Genomic DNA, 24,276 nt, shown 5'->3' on the forward strand with positions numbered 1-24,276 from the left:
AGCCAATTTTGAATCCACCTAACTAGCTCTGCCTGAATTCCATGGGACCTAACCTTTCAGACCAACCTAACCTTCCAGACCATGCAGGACCTTGTCGAAGCCCTTGCTAAAGTCCAAATAGAAACCATCCACTGCCCTACCCTCATCTATCTTTTTGGTTATCTCTTCAAAAAAACTCAAAGTCTCGTCAAGCACGACTTTCCAGGCACAAGGCCATGCTGACTCCTCCTAATCAGACTCTGTCTATCCAAATGCTGATAGATCTTGTGCCTCAGAATTCCCTTCAGTTACATCCCCACTACTGATGACAGGCTGACCGGCCTGCAGTTCCCTGGCTTGTCCTTGTTACACTTCTTAAACAACAAAGCTTCTCACTTGTTATTCTTTCCTCTCCCTTCAAACAGGCTCACCCAATCAACTTTTGCTAGACCCTGCCTAATTCCCCCAAAATTAGCCCAGCTCCAGTTTAGGACCCTAACCTGTGGGCCTGTCCTATCCTTTTCCATCACTATCTTAAAACAGTAGAATTATGGTCACTAGAGCCTAAGTGCTCCCTTTGGCCAAGTGCTCCCTTTAACCAAAGTTTAGAGAAAAGCAGGAAAAGGGGATGGGGGTAAGGTCTGGAAGGCAGGAGAGATTAAATAATAAAAGGGGCACTGGTGCAAGTGGATGATAACAGGTCAGGAAAAGAAACAGTAAAAGTTGGGTCCAGAGAGAGAGTGAAGGACCACAGCAAAAGCATTGACATCAGTTGTCACAAAACTGTGGTCTCCAAGAGAAGTATTAAATAGACTGCTTCAGGACTAATAATTCCAATTTATATCAATGGTGTGGATTCTGAAATTCAATGTGTAGCTACTAAATCTGAAAAACTGAGGTCGGCAGAAATGAAAGCAGTTGAAAATTCCAGAATGAGCTAAACAAAGTAAATATGGCCAACTGAAATTTATTGCAGACCAATGTAAAATATTGAATTTATTATCTCCAGCATAGTTTTCCAGGGCTCCAGAAGCTCTCCAATGAAAAGGAGGTGAATTTCAATGTTAATTCAGGAGTCTTGTCAGGATAACAATAATCACAACAAGCATTGAGTAGAACCTTTAATCGAGCCAAATCCCAAGGCACTTCAGAAGTTTTGTGCAGTGTTATTGAAAAAAGTAACAGCAAAGCATCCAAGTGCCAACTCTTTGTGAATTACAATATCTTTAACTTATGTTTCCTACCAAGTTTGTGTGGTACACCCTGTGTAAATTGCGAAGAAGGTTTTCTTTTTAAAGATCATTGCCTTGTTTGGTGAGATAATCTTGGTTAATAACCTTGGTGACTTGGAACCAGCAAAGACCCTGTCAACCCTCCTCCATTGGCAACTATGCAAGGATTGACTTGGTCATCAGGAGACAAGGCAGTATGCTGGACACATGGTAAGCAGGCAGGCATGGGTGAGAAGTGAAAGCACTTTAAATGAAATTCCGATTTTCAAGTTCCCATTTGTTATTATCCCTTTCCTGAACCAGAGTTGCATCACTCCTACCATTCTGCCAGAGATCCCAAGCAACTCTCCCATCTTCCTCACAACCCTCGATGTAATTATGTATGACATTATCAAAAACAAAAGCTTTTCACTGTATCTCAGTGCATGACAATATTAAACCAATGCCAAGCTCCAACTCAACTCCTACCCAAGTCTGGCTGCTGCCTCTTTCACCTGCATGATGCCCCACATGCCCCATTAGCACATGTCCATTCCACCTTCATTCTGCTCCTAGCTGACTCTGATTTGCTTGGGAGTGGGAAGGGAAGCATGATTGCTCCTTTCATTCCAGACTCTTTCCTGGCAGATATGGTCATTCTTGTCTTCCTTCAGCTGCCAGGTTTTTCATTGCCAAGAAACTCAAGCCTCAGGAATTAGTTGTTAAACAAAGGTGAACTTTGAGGCAAGCAGTCTCACTAAAATATTAAAGGATGAACCTGCCTCTAGACAACAATTTAGTTGTCTCATTCCCCAACAGAATGCACCCCCTCATCAGATTATCTTTCTTGATAACTCAAATTGAACACATTGGATCATAAAATTGAGCCATAAACATCAATCGTTTTTACAACACAAGGCCTGCAACAGAGTGTCACAAATTACATGCATGTTTCTAATTGAACCACCCACACAATTGGAGAACCAAGTTTAGCCATGTTGCAGGTTCTGAAAGTGAGCTCTGGAGTCAGGAAACTGGTACATGCATGGTGTCTATAATTATGCAAGAGCAAGTCAAGAATTGTTGTAGAATGTTGCTCAAATCATTTGTGTAAGTGCACGCAATCTCATTATTATCAATTCATACCAGTATTTTTTCCCCAGTGGTAATTAAATATTTCAAAAAGACCTTCTAATAGCACTTTAACAAAACAGCAAACAGTATTTTGGCTGCAGACATGAATTTTGAAACAAAAGTAATTTCAAAATCCATTACATGCAAACATAGAAAGTATCCACATTGTTATTTTTTTTCTCTTAAAATCCTTGCTATGTACCAGTGGTAAAACAAGAATAAAGAACAATTAAATACACCAAGTCTGGTTCAGAAAAAAAGTAATGAATCAAATTCTTCAACCCAAAGTTATTTGTTGCGTATTGTTAGCAATCAAAATGAACCCATTTCACAGGTATATTAAAAAAAGGTTTAAGTAATGTATCCCTCGTACACTTAGGAGCTATGTAATCCAGTCATCATTTAACACCACAAGCACATCAAACAAAATTACAAAAACTATTCCAGTTATATTGATAAAAGCATAAACCCAAATATTGAGGAATATTTTAATTGCAATGTACTCAAATTAATGGAATAACAATAATCAACTTCAATAAAGACAACATATAAATTAATAATCAGCCAACTTAAAATTACAATTTTCTGAATTAAGCACGGAAATATGAAATGAAATAATAAAACCTCATCAGGCATTTTAAATGTTTTACTGTAGAAACAAAATTTAGTTTAGAATTTATAATTAAGCATCATTCAGGTAATCTCATTAAGTGCAATTCTCTCTTAATAAATTAAAAAAATCAAATCTTTTATTTACATGTAAAGATTTGTTATAAAGAACAGATGTATTTTGAACATGATTACATTCACACCTACCTTTGTATTTTAAAATGTGATGTACACCAATTTTATATACAAATTTAAATCTTAATGCAAGGAATTCCTAACCTTTTCCATCTTTTGCCCATACCATTCTGTGCTACTATATACAAAATATATCAGATGTGATAAAAAGCAACTCTTTACAAGTTCAAGGTAAACATTCCATTAGAAAGGAAACCTATTCTTGGAAGGAGGAGAATTATAAAACACTGATCTAAATCATAATTTTGCCTTTTATTTTTAAGGTATTTTAACGTACAGTACACATTCTGCACATACGGATTCCAAGTTGCTCTATTTGGGAGGTGCTGCAGGCACGGCAACCGTGAGTGTTTTCTGTGAACTGGTGACCTGCCGTTGCTGTGCTAGGAAGGAACGATTTGTATTTGAACCAAGGCCTTCAAGTCGAGCTTCAATAGCCATCTTCTGAAAAGCCAAACTCTGAAAGTAGTGCACAATTATTTGTTTTACATTGAGGAATGGAAAATAACACACAAGATTTCAAGGGTATCGACAGGGCAGATGCCAAGAGTTTGCTAAGATTCTAAAACCTGGGGGCCACAATTTCAGGGAAAAGGGGTCAGACATTTAGGATTTTAATGTGGATTTTGAGAGGACTGCAAACCTTTGGAATGCTATACCTCACAGTATCATGGATTTTGTTGGATGCCGAGGAAATCAGATAAAATGGTTTCAGGCAGAAGATCAACCATGTCCTCGTGCGATAGCAGAGCAGATTTGACCAATCACATGTCTTATTCCTGCTTCTATTTCTTTTCTTCTTATGATATATAAGAGCTTGCACTGAGTTGAGTGACCCATAAGGTTACCAGTGATTGGAGAAAAGTCAACATGGACTTTTACAACAGTCCATTATTTCTTAAAATCACCATCACATATAACATGCAGAAAATAATTTATTCTTTATGACACAAGCTATGATCTTTGGTATAGTTCCTCTACTAATAAAAACAATTTCTTTTTATTCCTCCTGTCAAAACTTTGAGGGAACTCCAAAGTTTAAAATATTTCATTAGTGTCAGTTTTGTTGAATAAATGTGTTCAATAAAAGGATGCATAAAGATTGGAAAACTTGAGATAAAAAAAGGCAGTCGACATGGATTTCCTAAAGAAGCATGCGTTTGAATAATTTGATATTCTTTAGTGAAGTAATAGAGGAGACTGATATAGTTGTGCATTAGAAAGGAGAGATGAAATTATTTCATTGTTAGCAAAACTGAAACTCATGACAAAAAAAGCAGAGGCACCATGGGTGCAGGAATGATCTAGAGGAAACAAAAAAGAAAGGTGATGAATTGTTTTTCAGATTGGAAAAACTATGAGAGGCTGGTCATGGCATGCATTAGCTCCAGCCTCCCAGATAACCTCGACCCACTGCAATTCGCCTTCCGCTGGGACAGGTCTACAGTGGACGCCATCTACACTCACCTCTGGAGCATCTGGACAGTAAAGACACCTACGTTGGACTACTATTTATTGACTATAGCTCCGCCTTCAATACTATAATTCCAAGTAAACTCATCACCAAACTCCAAGACCTGGGACTCAACACCTCCCTCTGCAACTGGATCCTTGACTTTCTGACCAACAGACCGCAAGTGAGGATAGGCAGCAACACCTCCTGCGTGATTATTCTCAACATTGGTGCCCAGCAAGGCTGCCCCCTACTCTACTCTACACCCATGGCTGCGTGGCCAGATTCTGCTCTAACTCCATCTACAAGTTTGCAGATGATACCGCCATAGTGGGTCGTATCTCAAATAACGATGTCGGAGTACAGGAAGGAGATAGAGAGCTTAGTGACATGGTGTCATGTCAACAACCCTTCCCTCAATGCCATCAGAACAAAAGAGCTGGTCATTGACTTCAGGAAAGGGGGCGGTGTACATGCACCTGTCTACATCAATGGTGCTGAGGTCAAGAGGGTTGAGAGCTTCAAGTTCCTAGGAGTGAATATCACCAACAGCCTGTCCTGGTCCAACCACGTAGATGCCATGGCCAAGAAAGCTCACCAGTGCCTCTACTTCCTCAGGAGGTTAAAGAAATTTGGCATGTCCCCTTTGACACTCACCAACTTTTATCGCTACGCCATAGAAAGCATCCTATCTGGATGCATCATGGCTTGGTTTGGCAACTGTTCTGCCCAGGACTGCAAGAAACTGCATAGAGTTGTGGACACAGCCCAGCAAATTACAGAAACCAGCCTCCCCTCCATGGACTCTGCCTATACTTCTCACTGCCTTGGTGAAGCAGCCGGTATAATCAAAGACCCCATCCATAGGGGACATTCTCTCTTCTCCCATCAGGCAGAAGATACAAAAGCCTGAAAGCATGTACCACCAAGCTCAAGGACACCTTCAATCCCTCTGTTATAAGACTATTGAATGGTTCCCTTATATGATAAGATGGTCTCTTGACTCCACAATCTACCTTGTTTATAACCTTTGTTACGAGCCAGGTTGCTACTTGGTGAATGTCCCTTTAAGGTACCTGGACGGTAGTGTAGTATTGTGCGTGTGGTTTTATCTGACTGCTACGAGTGGGAGTAGAAAAGACGTCTATAACTGGAATGATGTAACAGTCTGAAGAAAAATTCACTGAAGTGCTGGCAACTGCAGAGAGAGAGAGAGAGCGAGAGAGAGCGAGAGCAAGAGAAGCACAATCGTAATGACTGTCACTATACATCCATACATGTATTTGCGGAGCAACCTTTGTCATTAACCTGTACTGGAAAGTGGGTATATCTGTGGGCGGCCATGTATCGAGTGCCCTCGAAGTGGCAAAGATCTCTGACTAAAAGCAACAGAGTTCTTCGGCAATTGAGGTGTCATATGGGTTCCATCGTGGAACTTGTGGAATTCGTAAACTGCTCTCTATATTTCCTCTTCATTCTACTGTGGTTTTCAGAAGCCTTTGCTCATCATTTTGCTTCATGACTTGCTGAACTGAACTTTGAGAACTGTTCAAAGACTTGGGGTTTGGGAACTTGCCACACATACCCTTCGACTTTATTTTGGGGTCAATATCTAATACCTAACATTTTTATTTCTCTTATTATTATATGTAGTTATTAATAAATAGATTCTAACACTATTACATGGCTCGTTGTGTTTCTATTGTTGCCAGTACGTAACACCTTGCACCTTATTGTCTGCCTGTACTGCACTTCCTCTGTAGCTGTGACACTTTACTCTGTATCTTGTTATTGTTTTACCCTGTATTACCTCAATGCACTGTGTAATGAATTGATCTGTACGAACGGTAACCAAGACAAGTTTTTCACTGTACCTTGGTACAAGTGACAATAATAAACCAATTCCAATAAGGTAGTTCCTGGGGATCCAGTATTAGGACCACTGCTCTTTACAACCAGAGTAAGGAGGACAGAATTTCAAGCTTTCAGATGACACTAAACTCAGATGTTTAGTAAACAACTGAGGAGACAGTAGCATATCTTAGGATGATGTGGATAGAATGCCAAAATGGGCAAATGAATTGTGACCCATAAAATTGCAAAGTAAAGATTTTTATAAAGCAGAATGAAACAGACTGCAGGCCATCCCCAGGTAACAAACAGGTTCTGATTTCACTGACATCCATAAGTTGATTTTGTCCATAAGTCAGAAAATACACAAAAATCACTCCATAGGGTAACCATACCTCCACAGTATTGCAATGAATGGCATCAAAAGCACATAAGACTGATAAGAAAGACAATTACTAAAAGTGGAAAGAGGAAACTAGTTCTGCTATTCCTAGGAATGAACTTATGTATGTTGGACTTTTGAATTTAATAATATTATGGGAGCTCATTTGTATGTAGAGGTGTTGGTAAGTCGCGGATTTGTAACCCATGGACAGGCTGTTTGTGGGACTCAAATCTTTGAAGGTGGTAGAGGAGGTTGACAGTTCATTAAAAATAAAATGGGATCCTTGGTTTTATAAACAGAGGCATGGAGCATTGAAACAGGTAACACGGCCAATGTTTATAAATCGAAGGTTAGGCTTGCATCACGAGATTTATAAACAAAAGAGGGACTTCATGAATCCAGGGAGATTAAAAACACTGCAATTGACCAGAGAAGGTGAGCTGTTTAATGCAGTGAGCTGCTAAATTTAAAATGTATTGCTTGAGTAAGGGCAGAAGCAATTTCAATTATGATTTCAAGAGGGATTTAGACATAAGCCGAATAAAAAATCACAAGGGCTATTAGGAAAGAGTAGGAAATGCACAGCTGCTTAAAAAAAGGTGCCACGCAGTATGTCATCTTTATTTAATAATTTACCTTATTGTACCATGCTGTTACTAACAGTTTCTCTTCATACTCACGAAGCTTTGCTTGCTCGCAATCACGCTAGTATAAACACAGAAAGAGAAAATAGTCCAGTTTCTTTTTAAAGGCTGTATATTTCCTATGCATAAATAATGCATTTCTAAATTGGAGCTTTGCAGATGAAAATGTATAGTGTTTTCTCCAACTTATATATCTTAAACACATTTTGATGGAAGAATACTGCATTTACTATGACATTAAAACGTAGAATTTGGTTCAACAAAACCAGTCAGGCAGTAAGGAATGTTTCAGATTGCGCTACAATTAAAATAATTCCGATAGCCATTCCACCCACGGGAATATTACACCCAAAGTCCTGCTGAATTTCTTTGCTACACTGGAACATAAAAAAATTGGCATAAAACAAGAGCAAATTCAGTGCGAGTTAAGAAGGAGTGTGCCACTGTCCTCTGCAATGTTGCCTCACTCCCAGTGCCTCTTGCTACTGCTGCTCCCTTTGTCCAGTGGTGTTCAACTCACATTTGAATACCACTCATTTACAAGATACAAGATATTTATTTATTAGTCACACGTACATCAAAACACACAGTGAAATGCGTCTTTTTGCGTTATTGAGGGTGTGCTGGGGGCAGCCAACAAGTGTCGCCACTCTTTCTGGCACCAACATAGCATGCCCACAATTCCTAACCTGTATGTCTTTGGAATGTGGGAGGAAACTGGAGCACTGGAGGAAACCCGAGCACTGGAGGAAACCCACGCAGACACAGGGAGAACGTACAAACTCCTTACAGACAGCGGCGGGAATTGAACCCCGGTTACTGGCTCTGTAATAGCATTACGCTAACCACTACACTACTGTGCCACCAGTTAAACTCCCAGAGTGGTGCAGACCACTTGCATCGAAGCAAGTCTTGACAAAGAACATGAGATCTGCTTCAATGAAGATGAAAGTCTAACCCAGTCTGATTCCTTAAGCGAGTTCTCATTCTGAAGGAATTAGATTCCAGTCACAAAATTAGGTATTAGGCTGGAAAGGTTGGTCGGCAGTAATTATTGGGTGGTATCTTGTTTAAAACTTAGGCACAATTATTTAACAAGGCATTCTATTTTGTATAGCATGCAATAATATGCTGAAATTCTCATTAAATATTTGATTTCTAACTGACTCCCTCTTAACAGTCAGAACATTACACTCTCTGAGAAAGCAGAATAGCACAGACCACAACTTGTGGATTTCCATGTTTAACAACGTACATGCACACTCCAGACATTGCCGTCCAACTTCCTTCTTTGTTGATAGCCTCCGCTTTTTTAAAATCGCAAAATCATAAACATCGAGGAAAATATTATCATCGCTACAAAGTGCATCATACCTGCAGCATTTGTATTTTTTTGTCTCTCTCAATGATTTGGATTTTGAGTGCCTGGATTTCTGCAGAGGCTGGGTTCTGTTTTGGGTCTAGAGCTTTAATCACCTAGATGTGTGATTTAAACAGATGTAATAATTTCTCATTAAATATCCTCTATAAAAACTTCAAAAGCATACAATCATTCTCTTTATCGAGATTTCCTAACTTGCATTCACTGTAGACAACTTCTGCGACAGGTATTGCATCACAGAAGCTCTTGGTAAGTTAAATAAGTGGATTGAAAATTTGCTCATTTATGATGTCTGGTAAAAACTTAATAAGCAAGGACCTTTTGGTCCTTTGAGCTAGCTATGTTTTCAATAAGAGCATGGTTAACCATAAACTCCGCCTTCTTGTACTATTCCCATCACTTGGGTTTCCATAGCATCTTAATATCTGGCTTAAATATATTTAATGGCTTAGCATTCACAGTCCCCTCTGTTCCAAAAATTAACATGCATTTGAGTTAATGATGTGTAAAAATATTTTCATTTTTGCTCAACTAAAATAAAAGTAAAATCTGCTGATGAGAGGGAACTTTGTCCTAAGTGTGTGTGTGTGTGTGTGTGTGTGTGTGTGTGTGTGTGTGTGTGTGTGTTTATTTATTTATTTATATATATATATATTTTTTATATATATATATATATATATATATATAAAATAAAAAAATAAGAGACAATGTGACAATGTAACATTTTCTAATGTACACTGTTTGCCAATAAGGCTCCCAGCCACCAGAGACTGTTTAGAAAATTGCTTCAACACATTTTGCCGACTTTAAATACAAATATTCAGTGAAGGAAGGCACTGTGACAGATATCTACTCTTTTCACCAAGTACAATATATTCATTCCAAAATATCATTATTGCCTTCTAATGTTCTTCATCTTTCAAATGAAATATCATTTCAGACTTTATTAAAAGTTACTCTGTTGATATCCATGGGTCTTCTATAAAATTGATTCCTGGAACTGTGCACACCAAAGTCCACACAGTTAGGGGTTACTATTTCATTTTAGTCATTCAGGATTCATTTCTGGTGCCCAGCTGCTGCTTGAGACCGGGAGTTTAAGCCAGATGTTTAACCCAGTTGGATGAGTGGGAGGTGGCAAGCATTACCAGGCCCCACGGTGAAAAACAATACTTTGTCCAATGATTCACTTGCAGAGAAGTTGAGAAATATACTAAGCAAACATGGGTGCATGTGTGTGTACAGGTGGAGGCCACAACCCAAATATTGAACCCCAAGATGTACTCAGCACTGTCTTTGTACATTTTGATATCCTGGACCTGTTTAGCATAAACATGCATCGAAGGGTCCACCACAACTCCTCTGTTATTGCTCAGCTTGCTTAGAAATCGTATTTCTGTTACCCACACTAACCCTCAGGCAAAATCAGAAATCCCTCATATGTGGGTTCCAATTCATAGCCCTCTTGCCATCAGAGTTGAAGTAAAAACTGCCAGAATGATTTTTAACCCACTATTATTGTAAAAACTGGCTCTATAGAGTTAATTTTATGATTATCTATATCCTATTTAATCTTAGCTCCCACTACTGAAGTTGGGAACAACTGTCCCGTCAGATAATTAACTCTTCTTGAAAGTTGTACTTTTCACAAAATCTTAACATGGTTTATTTTCAATGCTAAATACTAAAGTTATATGGAGTTATGATCTTGGTTGGTTTTATTGCAGCTCTTTGATGAAGCATGGTTGATGGGCCAGTTGATCTGGAATGTTTTAATTATGATCAGCAAAAAAGGGATGATCCTTGTATAAAATTTCAGGAGGTGATATTTTCCCCAACATCAAACAATGTGATGGGAAAAAGTGGAGAAATCGGGATGTTCAACCTGGAAAAAGCAACATGGGAACCAAAACGTGCCTCCAGTGCTTATAGGATCTATTGTTTCCTGTGAAAATCAGTTTCCAGTGAAATGAATTACTCAAGTAATTTTTCATACATCATTTCAGATGCAGAGATTCCATTCAGTCAGGTGTTTTAAAAGATATTTAAAATATACTTAGAGCAACTCTCAGACTAAAGTGGAAAAAGAAGCACAAGGGAGCATCATTAAAAAATACAAAATAAATGGCAAGTCAGAAATCTCAAGTTATCTTCAAACATACACTCACATTACGAGCTTTCTCGAGGTACGTTTTGTACCTTTCCTCCATTGCCCGCATATCTTCATCTTTTTTAGTTAGGCCACGTTGCAACTCCTCAATATTTTGAGCTAGAATGATAAGATTTGCAATTTGAAAATGTTTCAGTTATAATTGCATTTGAGTATAAATAAAAGTCTGTTGTTTTTTGTTACATCAAGATGTTAATAAGGAGTCATTATATTTTCATGCTTTATTAAACTTAAATAAGATTATTGTACAATAGGAAGTTGAACTGCTATTTCAATTGTAAATATTGTTTACGTATGAAGTGCATTGAATTTCTATCGAATAATACATTTACTAACATAGGATTTGAATGGTTTATAAAGACCAAGCATGGACCATAAAATATCAGAGCACTAAGAGGTAGTAGGAAAATATTTTTTCAGTGACTATGAATGTAAATATATTTATTTACCTGTAGTTCAGTAAAAACACATTTATAGAAGAGAGAAGAGCTTGATTATACATATAGCACATTGCACAACTTCATGGCATCCCAAAATATTTCTGCTTATTTCTGTCATTAATGTTTCCTTTCATTTTTTAATCTTTATCACTAGTAATTTACTAATTTCCTATTTGCCACCTATTCATTTTACAGAACGTTTTCTTAACTTGGGAATTCATTTTAAAGATCATTTTCTTAACATGTTCATGTATGCTTTTGTTCTACTGTGTACCTTCTTTCCTAGATCTCATACATAATACTTGCCAATCCTGACAAAAGATCATATACTTGAATCATTATGCCAGCCTTCTTTTCTGCACAAATGTTATCAAACCTTATTTTGTTTCATTTTTCCAATATTTTGCTTACTCTGATTAACATTATGACATCAAGTTATTTGGGAGATTAGGCTTATCTAATACATTCATGTTTATACTTACAACTCTGCTGTATTTCATGCTGTAGGTCTTCAATAAGCTCATTCTTTTTCTGCAGCTCATCTTGAGCTTCATGAAGTTTCTCTCTAATAACAAAATACGATACAAATTATATGCATAACCTGTGGAAAATCCTTGTTTGGGTCTTAACTATCTTATTCACTCCACACCCTTACTTATTAGTTTAAACGGCCTTTTGTTTTCCATCAGGTATGTTAATTTCACCTTTTTTAGTTCTGCCAGCTTCAAGTTGTGAAATACCTTCAAACCTATTGACCTTATCACTAAATACAAGCTATAATAGGCTAAACTGAAAGCAATTGAAAAGTTACTGTAATTTTCTAATGTATTTTTTGGTGGACTTGAGGACTTTTTTTTTAAAAAAGAGATTTTTAGACTGTGTTTCTTAGAGATAATAAGTAACAACATTTCTCACCTTATATTAGCATTCCACTTTAAGAGAGTATATAGTTCACAATTTGTGCTTGAATATTATGAATGCAAAATAGTTCCTAGATGCCCATGAATTAGAAAAGGCTACTGGAAGGATCAGTTCCTTCAAGAAATGAAACACGTAAGAAACTGGGAAAGTAACCACATGGCCCCTTGACCCCACTTGGTCATTCAATAAAACCCATAGCTGATCCTTGACTCAAGTTCACTTTTCTTCCTGATCCACAAATGCTCTGATCCTCAATATTTGAACATCTATTAATCATAACCTTGAATATAATTATAGAATCCATTGGCACGCGAAATTTCAGAGATTCACGGACCTCTACGTAATGAAATTTCTCCTAATTTGTGTCCTGAATAGCCAATGTTTTATCCTGAGATTATGCCTCTCAGCTTCTAAGGGGAATGAACTTGGGTGAGAAAAACTTTGCTTCCTTAATATAATCTCACTGACCACAAGTGCTAATGTGGAAAAACCACATAGTCCATATAAATTAAATTGTATTTTATTCAATACCTCAACTTAAAAAATATCATATGAAAGATAAATCAAACTGTTTCATTTTTCATCTGTTACCTCCTGTATATTTAAACCAATTTTTAACTCTTCCTTTTCTTTCACTGTTATCTGAAACAAACCTATTCCACTAGATTTAGAAAACGATCAGTTTTATTTTAAAAGTTAGGAGAAATGATGGTTAGCTTGCTAGACACAAGATAAATTCTGTCCAGCTAGACAATTAACAACAACTTTTAAATTCAAAGGCTTGCAGGGATGTGTATGCATAACAATTAAACATGCCCCAACACACTGTGAGACTTGTTCAGCACCACATAAAACAGAAGGCAATTGAGATCAGTTTGGTTTGAGCCTACCTTGACTGTACAGGCCCTATAGGAATGACAAATGGAGAGAACACAAATTCTTTACTTGAGCTTTTCATTTGTAGGTATATATGTGTAAGAAGAGATATTATAGTAATTGGATTATGACAAGGCAAGAGAAAAAATAACAATATGGAAAATATTGAACCACAGATTTATAATTAAATCGGTCCTGATGCAGGATCTTGACCTGGAGTGTTAACTATCACTTTGCCTTCACAGATGCTGCCTGACCCACCGAGTCTTTCCAGCAGTTTTTTTTTCTGTTAGCATCTGCAGTATCTTGTGTCTCCTTTATCATTAAATCTACATACTTTTAAACATAGTGATAACTTGGGAACATTAAAAGGACAAAAAGATTTTAAAGAAATGTTAACTTACAGATGTGCATCCAATTTCTTTAGTTCATTAGACTGCAAAACAAGACAATGCAAGTAGTTTCACATGATATTCTCCGATTGTGGAGTGTGCAAGTCAAGTATATTTAATCATATTTAAACAAAAAATGTGCTAATGAACAAGTCAATGTTGATCTTATAGCTATACAAAGCAGATTAAGATGAAATACTAATTTACTTACAGTTGCCTTACAAACTGCAGTCACTCATTAAAGCTACTGTCATGTGTCATAATTGACGTAAATAGGGAAAATGTACCAAGTTCAGTTTTGTTGTGATTACATCTGTCTATTTTACCTATTCTCCTTTCTTAAGATCAATGGCAAATGTTAAGAAAACACATAATCAAGACTACATACTTGCAATCTGAAAATAATTAGAATGTCCAGAGAATCAACTGTAATTCAAAAAATCTTCCTCACATTTTAGAATCCCCGAAATTGATCTTGGGAACTTCTCAAATATACACCCAACTTTATGTACTGCAATCAACCACATCAAATGTACATTGTAGCATGATTCATTGTGATTATTTTTGCTGCTGCAATAATTTTGCAGCCACTTGTAATTCTGTCTCGGTTTGGGGTCTTTTCTGTGTTATATAAAAGAAATGTGGGTCTACTTCCTTCATCATAAATCAAATAATTGACAGTCAGTAAATATGTCAGGTGCATGAGGTCTGGCAATCATTAAGCACACCACTTTTGTTCAAACAAGGGTAGAAGCCTTTTCTAGAAACTCTTGGCTGGTCATCGTAACCTTGGTTGTAGGCAAACTTTCGGGGAAAATGAAGGGAAAAAAAAGCACTTAGAGAATTTTGATTGAATTATGGAGAGCATATGATATGTGACAAATCTGACTGAAGTTTCTCTTGATAATAACAGAAGGTTGATGAAGGGGATGCAATACATGCCATCTATATGCATTTTCAAAATACTACCTTGTCAGAATGTGTTTGACAAAGTCTCAAACAAAATGGTTGGTTAGCAATACTGAAGCCCAGGAAATAAATGGGTCAATGGCAACATGGATAGATAATTTACTTAACAATAGAAAGCAGAGTAATGGTAAATGGATGTATTTCTGACTGTGGGTTGGTACAGACTAGTGTTAATGTGAGGGCCACTACTGCTCTGATATAGATTAATGATTTGTGGAATATTGGCATGCAGAATAAAATGTCCATAAAGTCTAACGATTCAGTAAACAGTGAGGACAATACAAGGATATAGCAAGAGGTCAAAGGTAGGCTGACAGAATGGGAGACAAATGAAATGTTATGCAAAGAAATGTGAAGTAATATATTTCAGCACAAAAGATTAGATGAGACAATATAAACAGCCCAGTTCTAAAGGGTGAACAGAAGAAACTAAGTGTGTACCCAAGAACATAAAATCATAAGAAATGGGAGCAGGAATAGGCCAGTCAGCTGCTCGAGCCTGCTCCACCATTCAATAAGACCATGGTTGATCCAATCCTGGACTCAACACCATGTTCTTGCTCTCTCTCCTCATATGGCTTAACTCCCTTGTAGTTTAAATGTCAGCCAATACATTCAATAACACTGCCTCCAAACAGTGAGGTAAAGAATTCCAAACACATCCAATCCTTTAGGAGACAAAATTCCTCATCTCCATCAGAAGTGTGTGCGACCCCTTATATGGAAACCATGCTGCCCTCCCCCCAGCTCCAGATACCTCCACTAATGCAAACATCCTCTCAGCATTCATCCTGTCAATCCCTTTCAGAAGGTTTCAATAAGATCACCTCTCATTCTTCTAAACTGCAATTAGTATATGTCCGATCTGCTTATCTTTCTTCATCTGACAATCGTTTCACTCCAGGAATCAACTTAGTGAACGTTCACTGCAGTTAAGCACATTCTTCCTTGTATATGGATACCAAATTCACTCAGTACTCAAGTATAGTTCACCAACACCCTGTGAAGTTGCATCAAAATGTCCCCACTTTCATCTGTCATGTCCCTTGCAATGAAGGCCAACACTTCATTAGCTTTCCTAATTACTTGCTTACCTGCATACTAACTTTCTGTGATTCATGGACTTTGCACCACAACATTTTGTAGCACTGTTGGCTTTTTCATTCTTCCTTCCAAATGGAATAAAGCTCACATTTTCCTGTATTATACTCCATCTGCCAACTCCTTGCCTTCTTACTTAACCTATCTATATCCCTTAGCAGGCTCCTTATATCCTCCTCACAACTGCTAATCCACCAATCTTTATATCAGCAGCAAATTTGGATCCAGTAAACTTTATCCTATTATCCAAGTAATTAATATAGATTGTAAGTAGTTGAGGCTTCCAGTACTGATCCCTATGGCACCCCATTAGTTACTACCATTGCAATGCAGTCTAGGTGAATCACAATATTCAGCATCCAAAATTGCATACAGATTCAACATTTGCTGTCATAAATTCAGCAAAATGTTTTCTGAAAAGATGATAAGTGCTATAAACTTCTATATTTTCTATTTTAAATATAATAATGTAACCTTAATTTACTTTCACTCACTCACTTCTTCCGCCTTAGTGCCTTGCTCCTGCAAGAATCTCTGGAGATCTTCTACTTGATGTTGCAGTTCTTGGACACGCTGTTTTTCAAGTCTGCTTATATTTTAAAAAAAAGTAAAGAGAAAACTGCTCGTTTAAACCAACCGACAGCAGGACCTTCCTGCTGTTTATGTTCTTCATCTGAAGCTATCAATTACTTCTCAGTTAATATTCCTTGTGTCCATTCTTATTTATTTTTGAGCACTTTGATTTTCCCAACATAGCTTCTTTTGAAAATGTCTTTCCAATATTGGCTCTTCCACATGACCCTACATTCCCACCTTCAGAATCATCTCTAAAAACATGATAGGCTCTGTCCCTGGTCTCTGACATTGTTCCAGAGAGGTCCAATGTAAGCTTGAGGAACAGTACCTCATCCTCTGTCTGGGTATGTTGTAGCCTTATTGCCTCTGGAAATAGATAGTTCTGCTGTAAGGTTATCCATATGTAATATTAACTCAGTTTTCTTTCTCCAGACTCACTGCTTGATTTGTTTGACACTTCTAGCATTTTCATTTTGATTTCAGGTTTAGCAACAGCTCTGATCTTCATTTCACAGCTTTAATACGTCCCTTTATTTGCTTTCTCCTTTTTTTCCAAACTGCCCTCTTTAATCTCTTAACTATATAACTCCATTAAAAATCAACATTAAAATTACACTCCGGTCTCGCTGTCTCAGAGCTATTTCTTTTGCCCTATCCATTTTTCTCCCAATGCCTCTACAAATTAAAATTAATTTGTTTTCTGGTTAAAATTAACTTGTTTTCTAAAACAAAATGCTATAAGTGTTCAAACCTGAATCATTAACTCTGTTCCTCTCTCCACAGATGCTGCTTGACCTGCTGAGTGTTTCCAACATTTCCTGTTTTCATTTCAGATATTTATTTCTCTGATTAGAATTACTTGCTCCAAGAAGAACTGGGCACAGTTAATTCTGCACATCATTCAGATACGTGGTAATATGGAATGTTGGAGTTAAAGTTGAGAAATGTCATCCTACGCAGTTAAATCTGAGCAATATTAATTCTGTTGTTATGGCAAGTTCCAAAATAATTTCAACATCTCAGAGGATAGTGGTTTATCAGAAAATAAAAATTATATTTAAGGTTTGGCAGAAGTCATAAGCTAAATATCTGTTAAGTACCTCTGCTGTTCTCACTCAGATACATGATGAACCCTTCATCTCAAAGTGGTCTCACCACAATTATCATATTATTAATTCTCTAATTAAACTCCTTGTTAATTTGCCTTTTGTTGATCATCATTCTTCTTTTATACTCCTCCTTAACCTTTCAGTTTTTCCTTTCTCAATGTGGTATATTTTTCAGTTTTCTTTTGCATTAGCATTCCCATTTTTATCACATCCCTCTGTTTAATAGAATATATAAGGTCTTTTCTCCCAATATTCCATAAAGTGGTCACCTCTAACACTTCCAGTGTGTCCAGTAGAATTATAATTATAAATTTAATCTGTAGTTTTTCCACCTTGCACTTAACTATCTGATTCAGCTTGGTCCTCTATGGTATTTCCCACTGAGACCAATTCCTCCTTTATCTCAGTGAAATTAATGACTCCACTTTTGCTTGCCTGATTTCATAATAGGTTACAATCAACCTATTCATATCAATTTGCTAATGTGCTCTTGTCGTCAGAACCAGACTGGCAACCCACTGATTAAGGAATGAGCATTAAATCCGGTCTAAAGACCCCCTCCTCATATAATCATAGATTTTTGTCACAGCAACATTTTTAATCTAGTTAGCTTCCCTGTTACTCCAACTTTGTTACATATGCTAAATAGGGTGGGTTCTGGAAATCTTAAAATAAAATGCTAGAATTGTTCAGCTGGTCAGGCAGAATCTGGGATGAACTGTACAGTTGACATTTCCTGTTGACAACCTGCTAAAAGGACATCAACCTGACAGTTTAACTTCTACACAGGTGAGTATTATTCAGAATTGTGTGCTTTTCTTATTACAATTACAATGCAAGTTCAAAATTATAGCTTCTACATCAAAAAGTGCAACTTAAATTTTGTCACAAAAGCAAGAGGATAACTGAGCTGTAGATTCATTTAAAAACACAGTTGAAGAAAACAGCAGTTGAAGAATGGGACAGGTCATATTCAAAACACAGCCCAACCTATTTTCTGTCTCCAGTTCATTCTTGGTCCGATTTGCTTCATCCAACAACTTCTGCAGTATTGAAATCCGCTCATTCTCTGATCCCTCCTGTTGCAGTTGTAACATCTTGTTCTCATGCTGCAGTCGAATGAACTTCTCCCTATGTGTCCAGAGTAGACTGGATTATAATTGCTCAAGGAAATGGCTTCCAGCACAGCTTTTTTTCAATTTATAAACATTCCATTTATGAATTTGTGCTATAACACCATTGATTCTTTTGGGGTCTGGGTATTTAAACTTATGAAGCAATTTTTCACGATAAGGAATAGCACTACACTCTATGTGCACAGGAACACACTATACTGACATTCCCACAGTGCATTTCATCAAGGTTTTTCAATCTACAAAAATTGTTATTTGTTAATTATTTAATTCTCAAAATCATTTTAAATACATCTGATCATCAGAGACATTTTAAAACAGTTCAAAGGACCTTGACACCAACAAGCTGTCTGAAAGCCAGCAAGAGGTGAATGGAATCGCCAGAGAAACAAAGTAAACAAATGAAAACATGTTAAACTGAGAGAACCCAGGGGAATTCAGGGGCAAAGAAGAGTGTTGATCTCGTGTGAAGTTTACCTGCTTTTGAACTGTAAAGCACATTTAAAAAGGTTTCACCATTAACATTAGGAGATATGAATTTTTGAACAAAGTAGAAATTTAAGAGCTGTACCTATATTCCACAGGAAGAATTTCAGCTGCAAGATGATCGTGCGAAGCCAGGGAGAATTTACCTAGAGATCAGATTCTTAAGATTATTCACCATTTACTGTGGATAATTAAGTTATATTTATATCATGGCTCCATTTTCATCTCCTTGATGCAAAACTCCATTTCACATTTAATTATCAAGATAAAAGCTATTATCAAAAAAAGGCTTGTGCAAGCTCTACATAACAGGTATCTTCATATTTATCAATGCCATTTGAGCTAATCACAGATATCGTCTATGGAGTTAGGATTAAGCAATAGGTAGATGTATTAAAAAGTCTAATTTGTAAGTAGTAAATTCCATTCAATATGACTAAATTAATGCTGTCATGACAACTCAATAGAAGTTGGAAAATTGAGATGTACAGGCATTTAAAATAACAAATACATGATTCCAGTTGCTAAAAAATTACAAAAAGTACTGAGTGCAGAATGTGAATGATTAAAGGAACTGTCATCTACCTGATTGCAACAAGTGGTCTTGCTGTAGTTGTGTGCATTTAAGCTCCTCATTGGTTTCTCTAAGAGTATCACGTTCTATAATCAATCGCTGAAGGTTAGAGACATAGTCCGGTAAATAACAGCCACACATAAGTCAATAAAAGACATTACTAGATAATTCACAATGATTGAAAGTAATAAGCAATGATTTTTATAAGTGTTTTATTAGGTACCATCCCAAAATGATCGTAATTTGGGCAACATAGCAGACATTTATCCTGTGAGCAAACCTGAACTTCATTATTGATTTACTATTGCCCTGAGGCGATAGTATGACTGAGACAGATGATTGCTTTTCTTGGCCATTTGCATATTTATGGAGATTATCACTACTTGGCATGGTGGTATGTCAGTTGGATTTTTTTTTAAAACGAACTTATAGATTTTATTTGCTGCCAATGCACAGATTTATTAAATCTAATTTTATAACTTGCAACATTGGCAGTTGAGCACAGCCTCTGAGCTGTTGGCCTCATAACCTAACTACTTGTCTGCACCCATGTAGAATTGCTACAGTATGCATCCAAACGTTTTCAGCTGACTAGCTCCCAATGTCAGTTCTGATATTAGAGGCAAATTGATTCTACATTGAAGGAGCAGAGAAACAGGCTGGTGAAGCTGCTTTTCTCATGCTACACAATTACTCTGGGAGAGGGATTTGAGAAATAAAGACAGCTATTCCCTCAGTTGGAGATGCTGGACCACAAATTTTGTGGAAAGAAAGTTTGCATGGCTGGAAGCAATGTGACAGCAAAGAAGCTAAAGTATTAAGAACTGAATAAAATCTGACTATCCAAGAATGCACAAATTCTGACAACGGTGCTTTTAATATTTAGTTTTGAAAACTTCAGTCAATATTAAAATGCCTGATCCATTTTTACTGTCTGAAAGTTTAGGGAACTAGGCTAAAATATATATGTTTGCTTACACTTGGTAGAAATTACTTAAGTCAGATTTGAGTAAATGGGGTGTTGGATTCGACTGTTTTAATTAATTTTTTAACATGTGTAGTGTTTAATACACCTCAAGTGGCTGTACAAGGAATGGCCGCTTCCTAGCTTATTGGTTCGTCCATCAGGTGAATATGTGTTTTTTCATTGGTTAGTTTGGCAACAGGTATTTAATAGGTTTCCTGATTGGACTATTGTTAGCTAAGGAGTACCTCTTATCTCAGGAATAAAAGGTGTCATTTTTTTGTTAATCACTCTCTTGCTCTCTTACCCCTGCCCCGGCTCATCTTTCATTCCTTTTGTCTCGGCTCATCTCCTAGTAGTAAAGCTAGTGCCATGTGCTCTGTGACTGTTTCTTTGTTTTAAACTTTTCCAATAAAACTTTGTGAAGCGCCAAGTTGTTTTCAACTCATTCAAGGACTCCTGAAAGAAATCCTGCAGATTTTTACTGTCTGAAAGTTTAGGGAACTAGGCTAAAATATATATATGCTTGCTTACACTTGGTAGAAATTACTTAAGTCACATTTGAGTAAATGGGCTAACAATTTATCACTGCCAAGAAATATGTGGATCATATTCTGAGGAAAACAAAGTTCAAAGCTTTAATAAATACCCTGTGTTAAACCAAGGCATTACAGTGTTTCAGCTAATAAGGCAATCAGATTCAAAGAGTTTAAAAAAAGACAACGATGCACCTTTCTATCTGAATACTAAGGATACTCGCCTCTTTTTCCTTCAGTAATGTTTCATGCTTTTCCTCAATCTGTTTCAGCTCAAAAGCCAATTTGTCTGCTCTTCTCATTTCCCCAGACAATGAATTGTGGAGCTCCTGAACCTTGAATAACAAAAAGCATTCAGTGTTATGAGAAGTCACCAGATCAATTGGCACTGTTATAATAAATTGAGAAAATTATCTTCAATGGTGTAATGGGGAAATGTACACCTCACAAATGGCAGAGGCCAAACAGAATAAGAAAGTCCTCAGATCAATTCTTAGCCTATTTAGAGTTACCTGTTCCCACTGGAGCAGCAGTTGCTCCTCCACACACAGTAAAACTCCAATAATCTGGCATGTTTGGGACTTCGGTGGTGCCAGACCAGCCGATTTTCCAGAAAATCCCAACACACTTTAAATCCTATTTTTGTAGATATTATACAGTATTGTAATAAATTTTCCAGTGAACCTGGTTAGTTTAAATGGAGCATAGCATAGAAACCAAGGCTCATTGAGTTTAAAAGGATCATGGGAACTGTGACCTCTGAGCAGGAGGGAGTACATTAACCAGGGCCCCGGTGAGTTTCAAGGGGCTGCAGTAAACTTCTCTTAGTATGCCAAATGCCGAACCATATGTTTTTCCAAAGAGTTGGATAGGGAATTGTGAGAGAGATATACCGTATTAGGTATTCAGTAAAGTATAAAAAGACCTGTGGAACTAAGCAAGTTAGCATTTTTTCATGAATGGAAACAATAATTACAGGGGAATGCAAAGGAAATTTCAACAATCTTTTTTCAACTACCAAATTTTTGGAACAATGCAAACAAATTAAGTTGTTAAAAACTTTAACAGTTCTGCTCTCCAATTATGAAGGTATCTTTCTCAGCTCTAGCTCAGAGATGCTGATACGTGAATGACAATGCAACTGCTTATTCGTTGGAGAGCACTTCCTCAAATAGATCATGAGTCATCTGGGCATCTTGTGGACCTTATGACTGAGATCTTATGACTATTGTATTAGTGTTCTTTTACTGTTGTTCATGAAACTGCAAGATAAGCTCAGACCACAGGATCTGTGCTTGATGCTTACTTGTCTCTTGTACGTCTCTAGCTGAGCACGGGCTGCATTAGCTTTACGCAGTTCCTCCTCCAGGCTGACTACATTCTGCATGTACATCATGTTTTTGTCCTCCAATAATTTCATCTGTCGCTTCAAGTCATTCAGATCATCTAGCTTTTTTTTGTATGACTCCACTGAGGCCTCTAATTTGATTACCTTATCTGAATAATTCCTGTGAAAAGACAAATCACAGAATCAGAGAATTGTTACAGTGCAAGAGGCAGCCATTCAGATAGTCAAGTCCACACCAGTCCAGGTGAAGAAATCCTGTCAGTCACATTCCACTGCAGCCTTGAAATTAATTTGTCCTCAAGTGCCTACCCATTTCCCTTTAGAAAGCCCTGATTGACAACGTTTACACCACCCTTGTGTTCCAATTTATAATCACTCTCTGCATAATAATAAAGATTTTCTCTGTGTGTTTCACCCATCACTTTAAATCCATGACCCTAGTCCTTGAACTGCTGCATAATGGAAACAGCTTCTCTCTATTTAGTCTGTAATCAGGCAAGTTTAGCATGCAAAGGAACAGAAAACTCTTGTATTCAGAAAAGCATCAAACAAATTTCCTGAAAAGCCAAGCAGATATGGGTGAATTGATAAAAGCAATTACAGGCATGGGAATGGGTAACATTACCACAATAAATAAACGAGAAACTCATTTTAAAACACAAGAGCACCTTCTTCATGATTTTCCCAGATTCTCAACACTACTAAAAAGACATCACATAGATGAGAAAATCCAGTTGCACAGCGCGCATTAACTGCAAAATAGATGGACCACCCATCAAGATTAGCACAATTCTTCTGTGGACAGAAGCAGGCTTCACTCTCATTGGGGACAAGGTACTTTGCTGTGACAGAGCTTCCTCCATGCAAATCCCATAATGGAGGTTGGAAAGAGGCAAGAGATGGAGAACAAGCCCCACCTACAGAAATGCTGCAAAACTCACACTGACTGTTTAAGTCATGGCCTGGCTTACCCCTGTTGGATCACTGTGAACGTTTCTCATGCAAAAGCATTCAAAACCTAAACCATCAAATCTTTAAGCAGTAGACATGTTAAAAGTTCAAACAAAATTAATAAAATAAACCAAAACAATTAAAAAGTACAAATTAACTACACTTAGTTTGGTTTCTCACAGCTGTTCCACTCCAAAACAAATGAAGAAGTTGCCTTGCTCTTGGTGCAGATTGATTGAGGGGTTGTGAACACAACCTCACACTTCACCACTGGATTTTATGTATAGTCCAACAGAGAAGCATTGTCAATTGTGAGAACTGTACAGGAACCTTGAACTCGCTGGTGCTTATGCAAGGAATTTCCAGCAGTTTTGTGCGGATGTGCCTTTGTTTTCCTCCAAAATTGGAGCTAATCATGGTAGGTGGCCTTAGCAGCTGTGCAAATAGCATCATCTTGTAAGTACCTTCTGTGCAGGTCTCCTATGACAGTGGCATAATACAGTTGAAAGATTTATCCATCTCTTATTTTGAATATGGAAAGCTCTTTGACAATGCGGATCATCGTGAAACAATTCCTGGTCAGTACTTATGCTGTTGGTTAGTTTAATGACATTGAGAGGATGCACCTTATAAGGGATCTAAAATTGGGGGAGGTAGTCTTAAGATAAGGGACTGTTCATTTTAAAATTAAGATGAGGAGTAAGTTATTTTTTCAAGTATTGCAAATCGCCAGTGAACTATGGAGGCAGAGTCATTAAAAGTATTCACAGCTGAGATCAAAAGGAGCTTTGATCTTTTGGGTTGTCAAGGGGAATGGGGAACAGGCAAGAAAGTGTAACTGAGGCCAAGATCAGATTAGCCATGAACAACAGAACAACCTCAAGGGAC

General features: G+C 37.3%; 1 protein-coding gene across 1 annotated transcript in view; it reads right to left on the reverse strand.

Annotated features, from left to right (window-relative positions):
- Positions 1-2,704: 2,704 nt before the first annotated feature.
- Positions 2,705-24,276, reverse strand: part of hook1 (hook microtubule-tethering protein 1) — a 51,579-nt gene continuing 30,007 nt past the window's right edge. The window contains exons 11-22 of the mRNA XM_052011925.1: positions 22,396-22,597; positions 21,314-21,424; positions 19,601-19,688; positions 19,101-19,161; positions 18,387-18,527; positions 16,210-16,297; positions 13,654-13,685; positions 11,935-12,017; positions 11,011-11,111; positions 8,836-8,937; positions 7,454-7,522; positions 2,705-3,587 (exon numbers count right to left, since the gene is read on the reverse strand). Of these exons, the coding sequence (XP_051867885.1) occupies positions 3,441-3,587; positions 7,454-7,522; positions 8,836-8,937; positions 11,011-11,111; positions 11,935-12,017; positions 13,654-13,685; positions 16,210-16,297; positions 18,387-18,527; positions 19,101-19,161; positions 19,601-19,688; positions 21,314-21,424; positions 22,396-22,597 (1,225 nt within the window). The 3' untranslated portion in view covers positions 2,705-3,440. The remainder of the gene's footprint in view (positions 3,588-7,453; positions 7,523-8,835; positions 8,938-11,010; positions 11,112-11,934; positions 12,018-13,653; positions 13,686-16,209; positions 16,298-18,386; positions 18,528-19,100; positions 19,162-19,600; positions 19,689-21,313; positions 21,425-22,395; positions 22,598-24,276) is intronic.

This window comes from Pristis pectinata, chromosome 3 (genome assembly GCF_009764475.1).
Source record: "Pristis pectinata isolate sPriPec2 chromosome 3, sPriPec2.1.pri, whole genome shotgun sequence".
NCBI lineage: Eukaryota > Metazoa > Chordata > Chondrichthyes > Rhinopristiformes > Pristidae > Pristis > Pristis pectinata.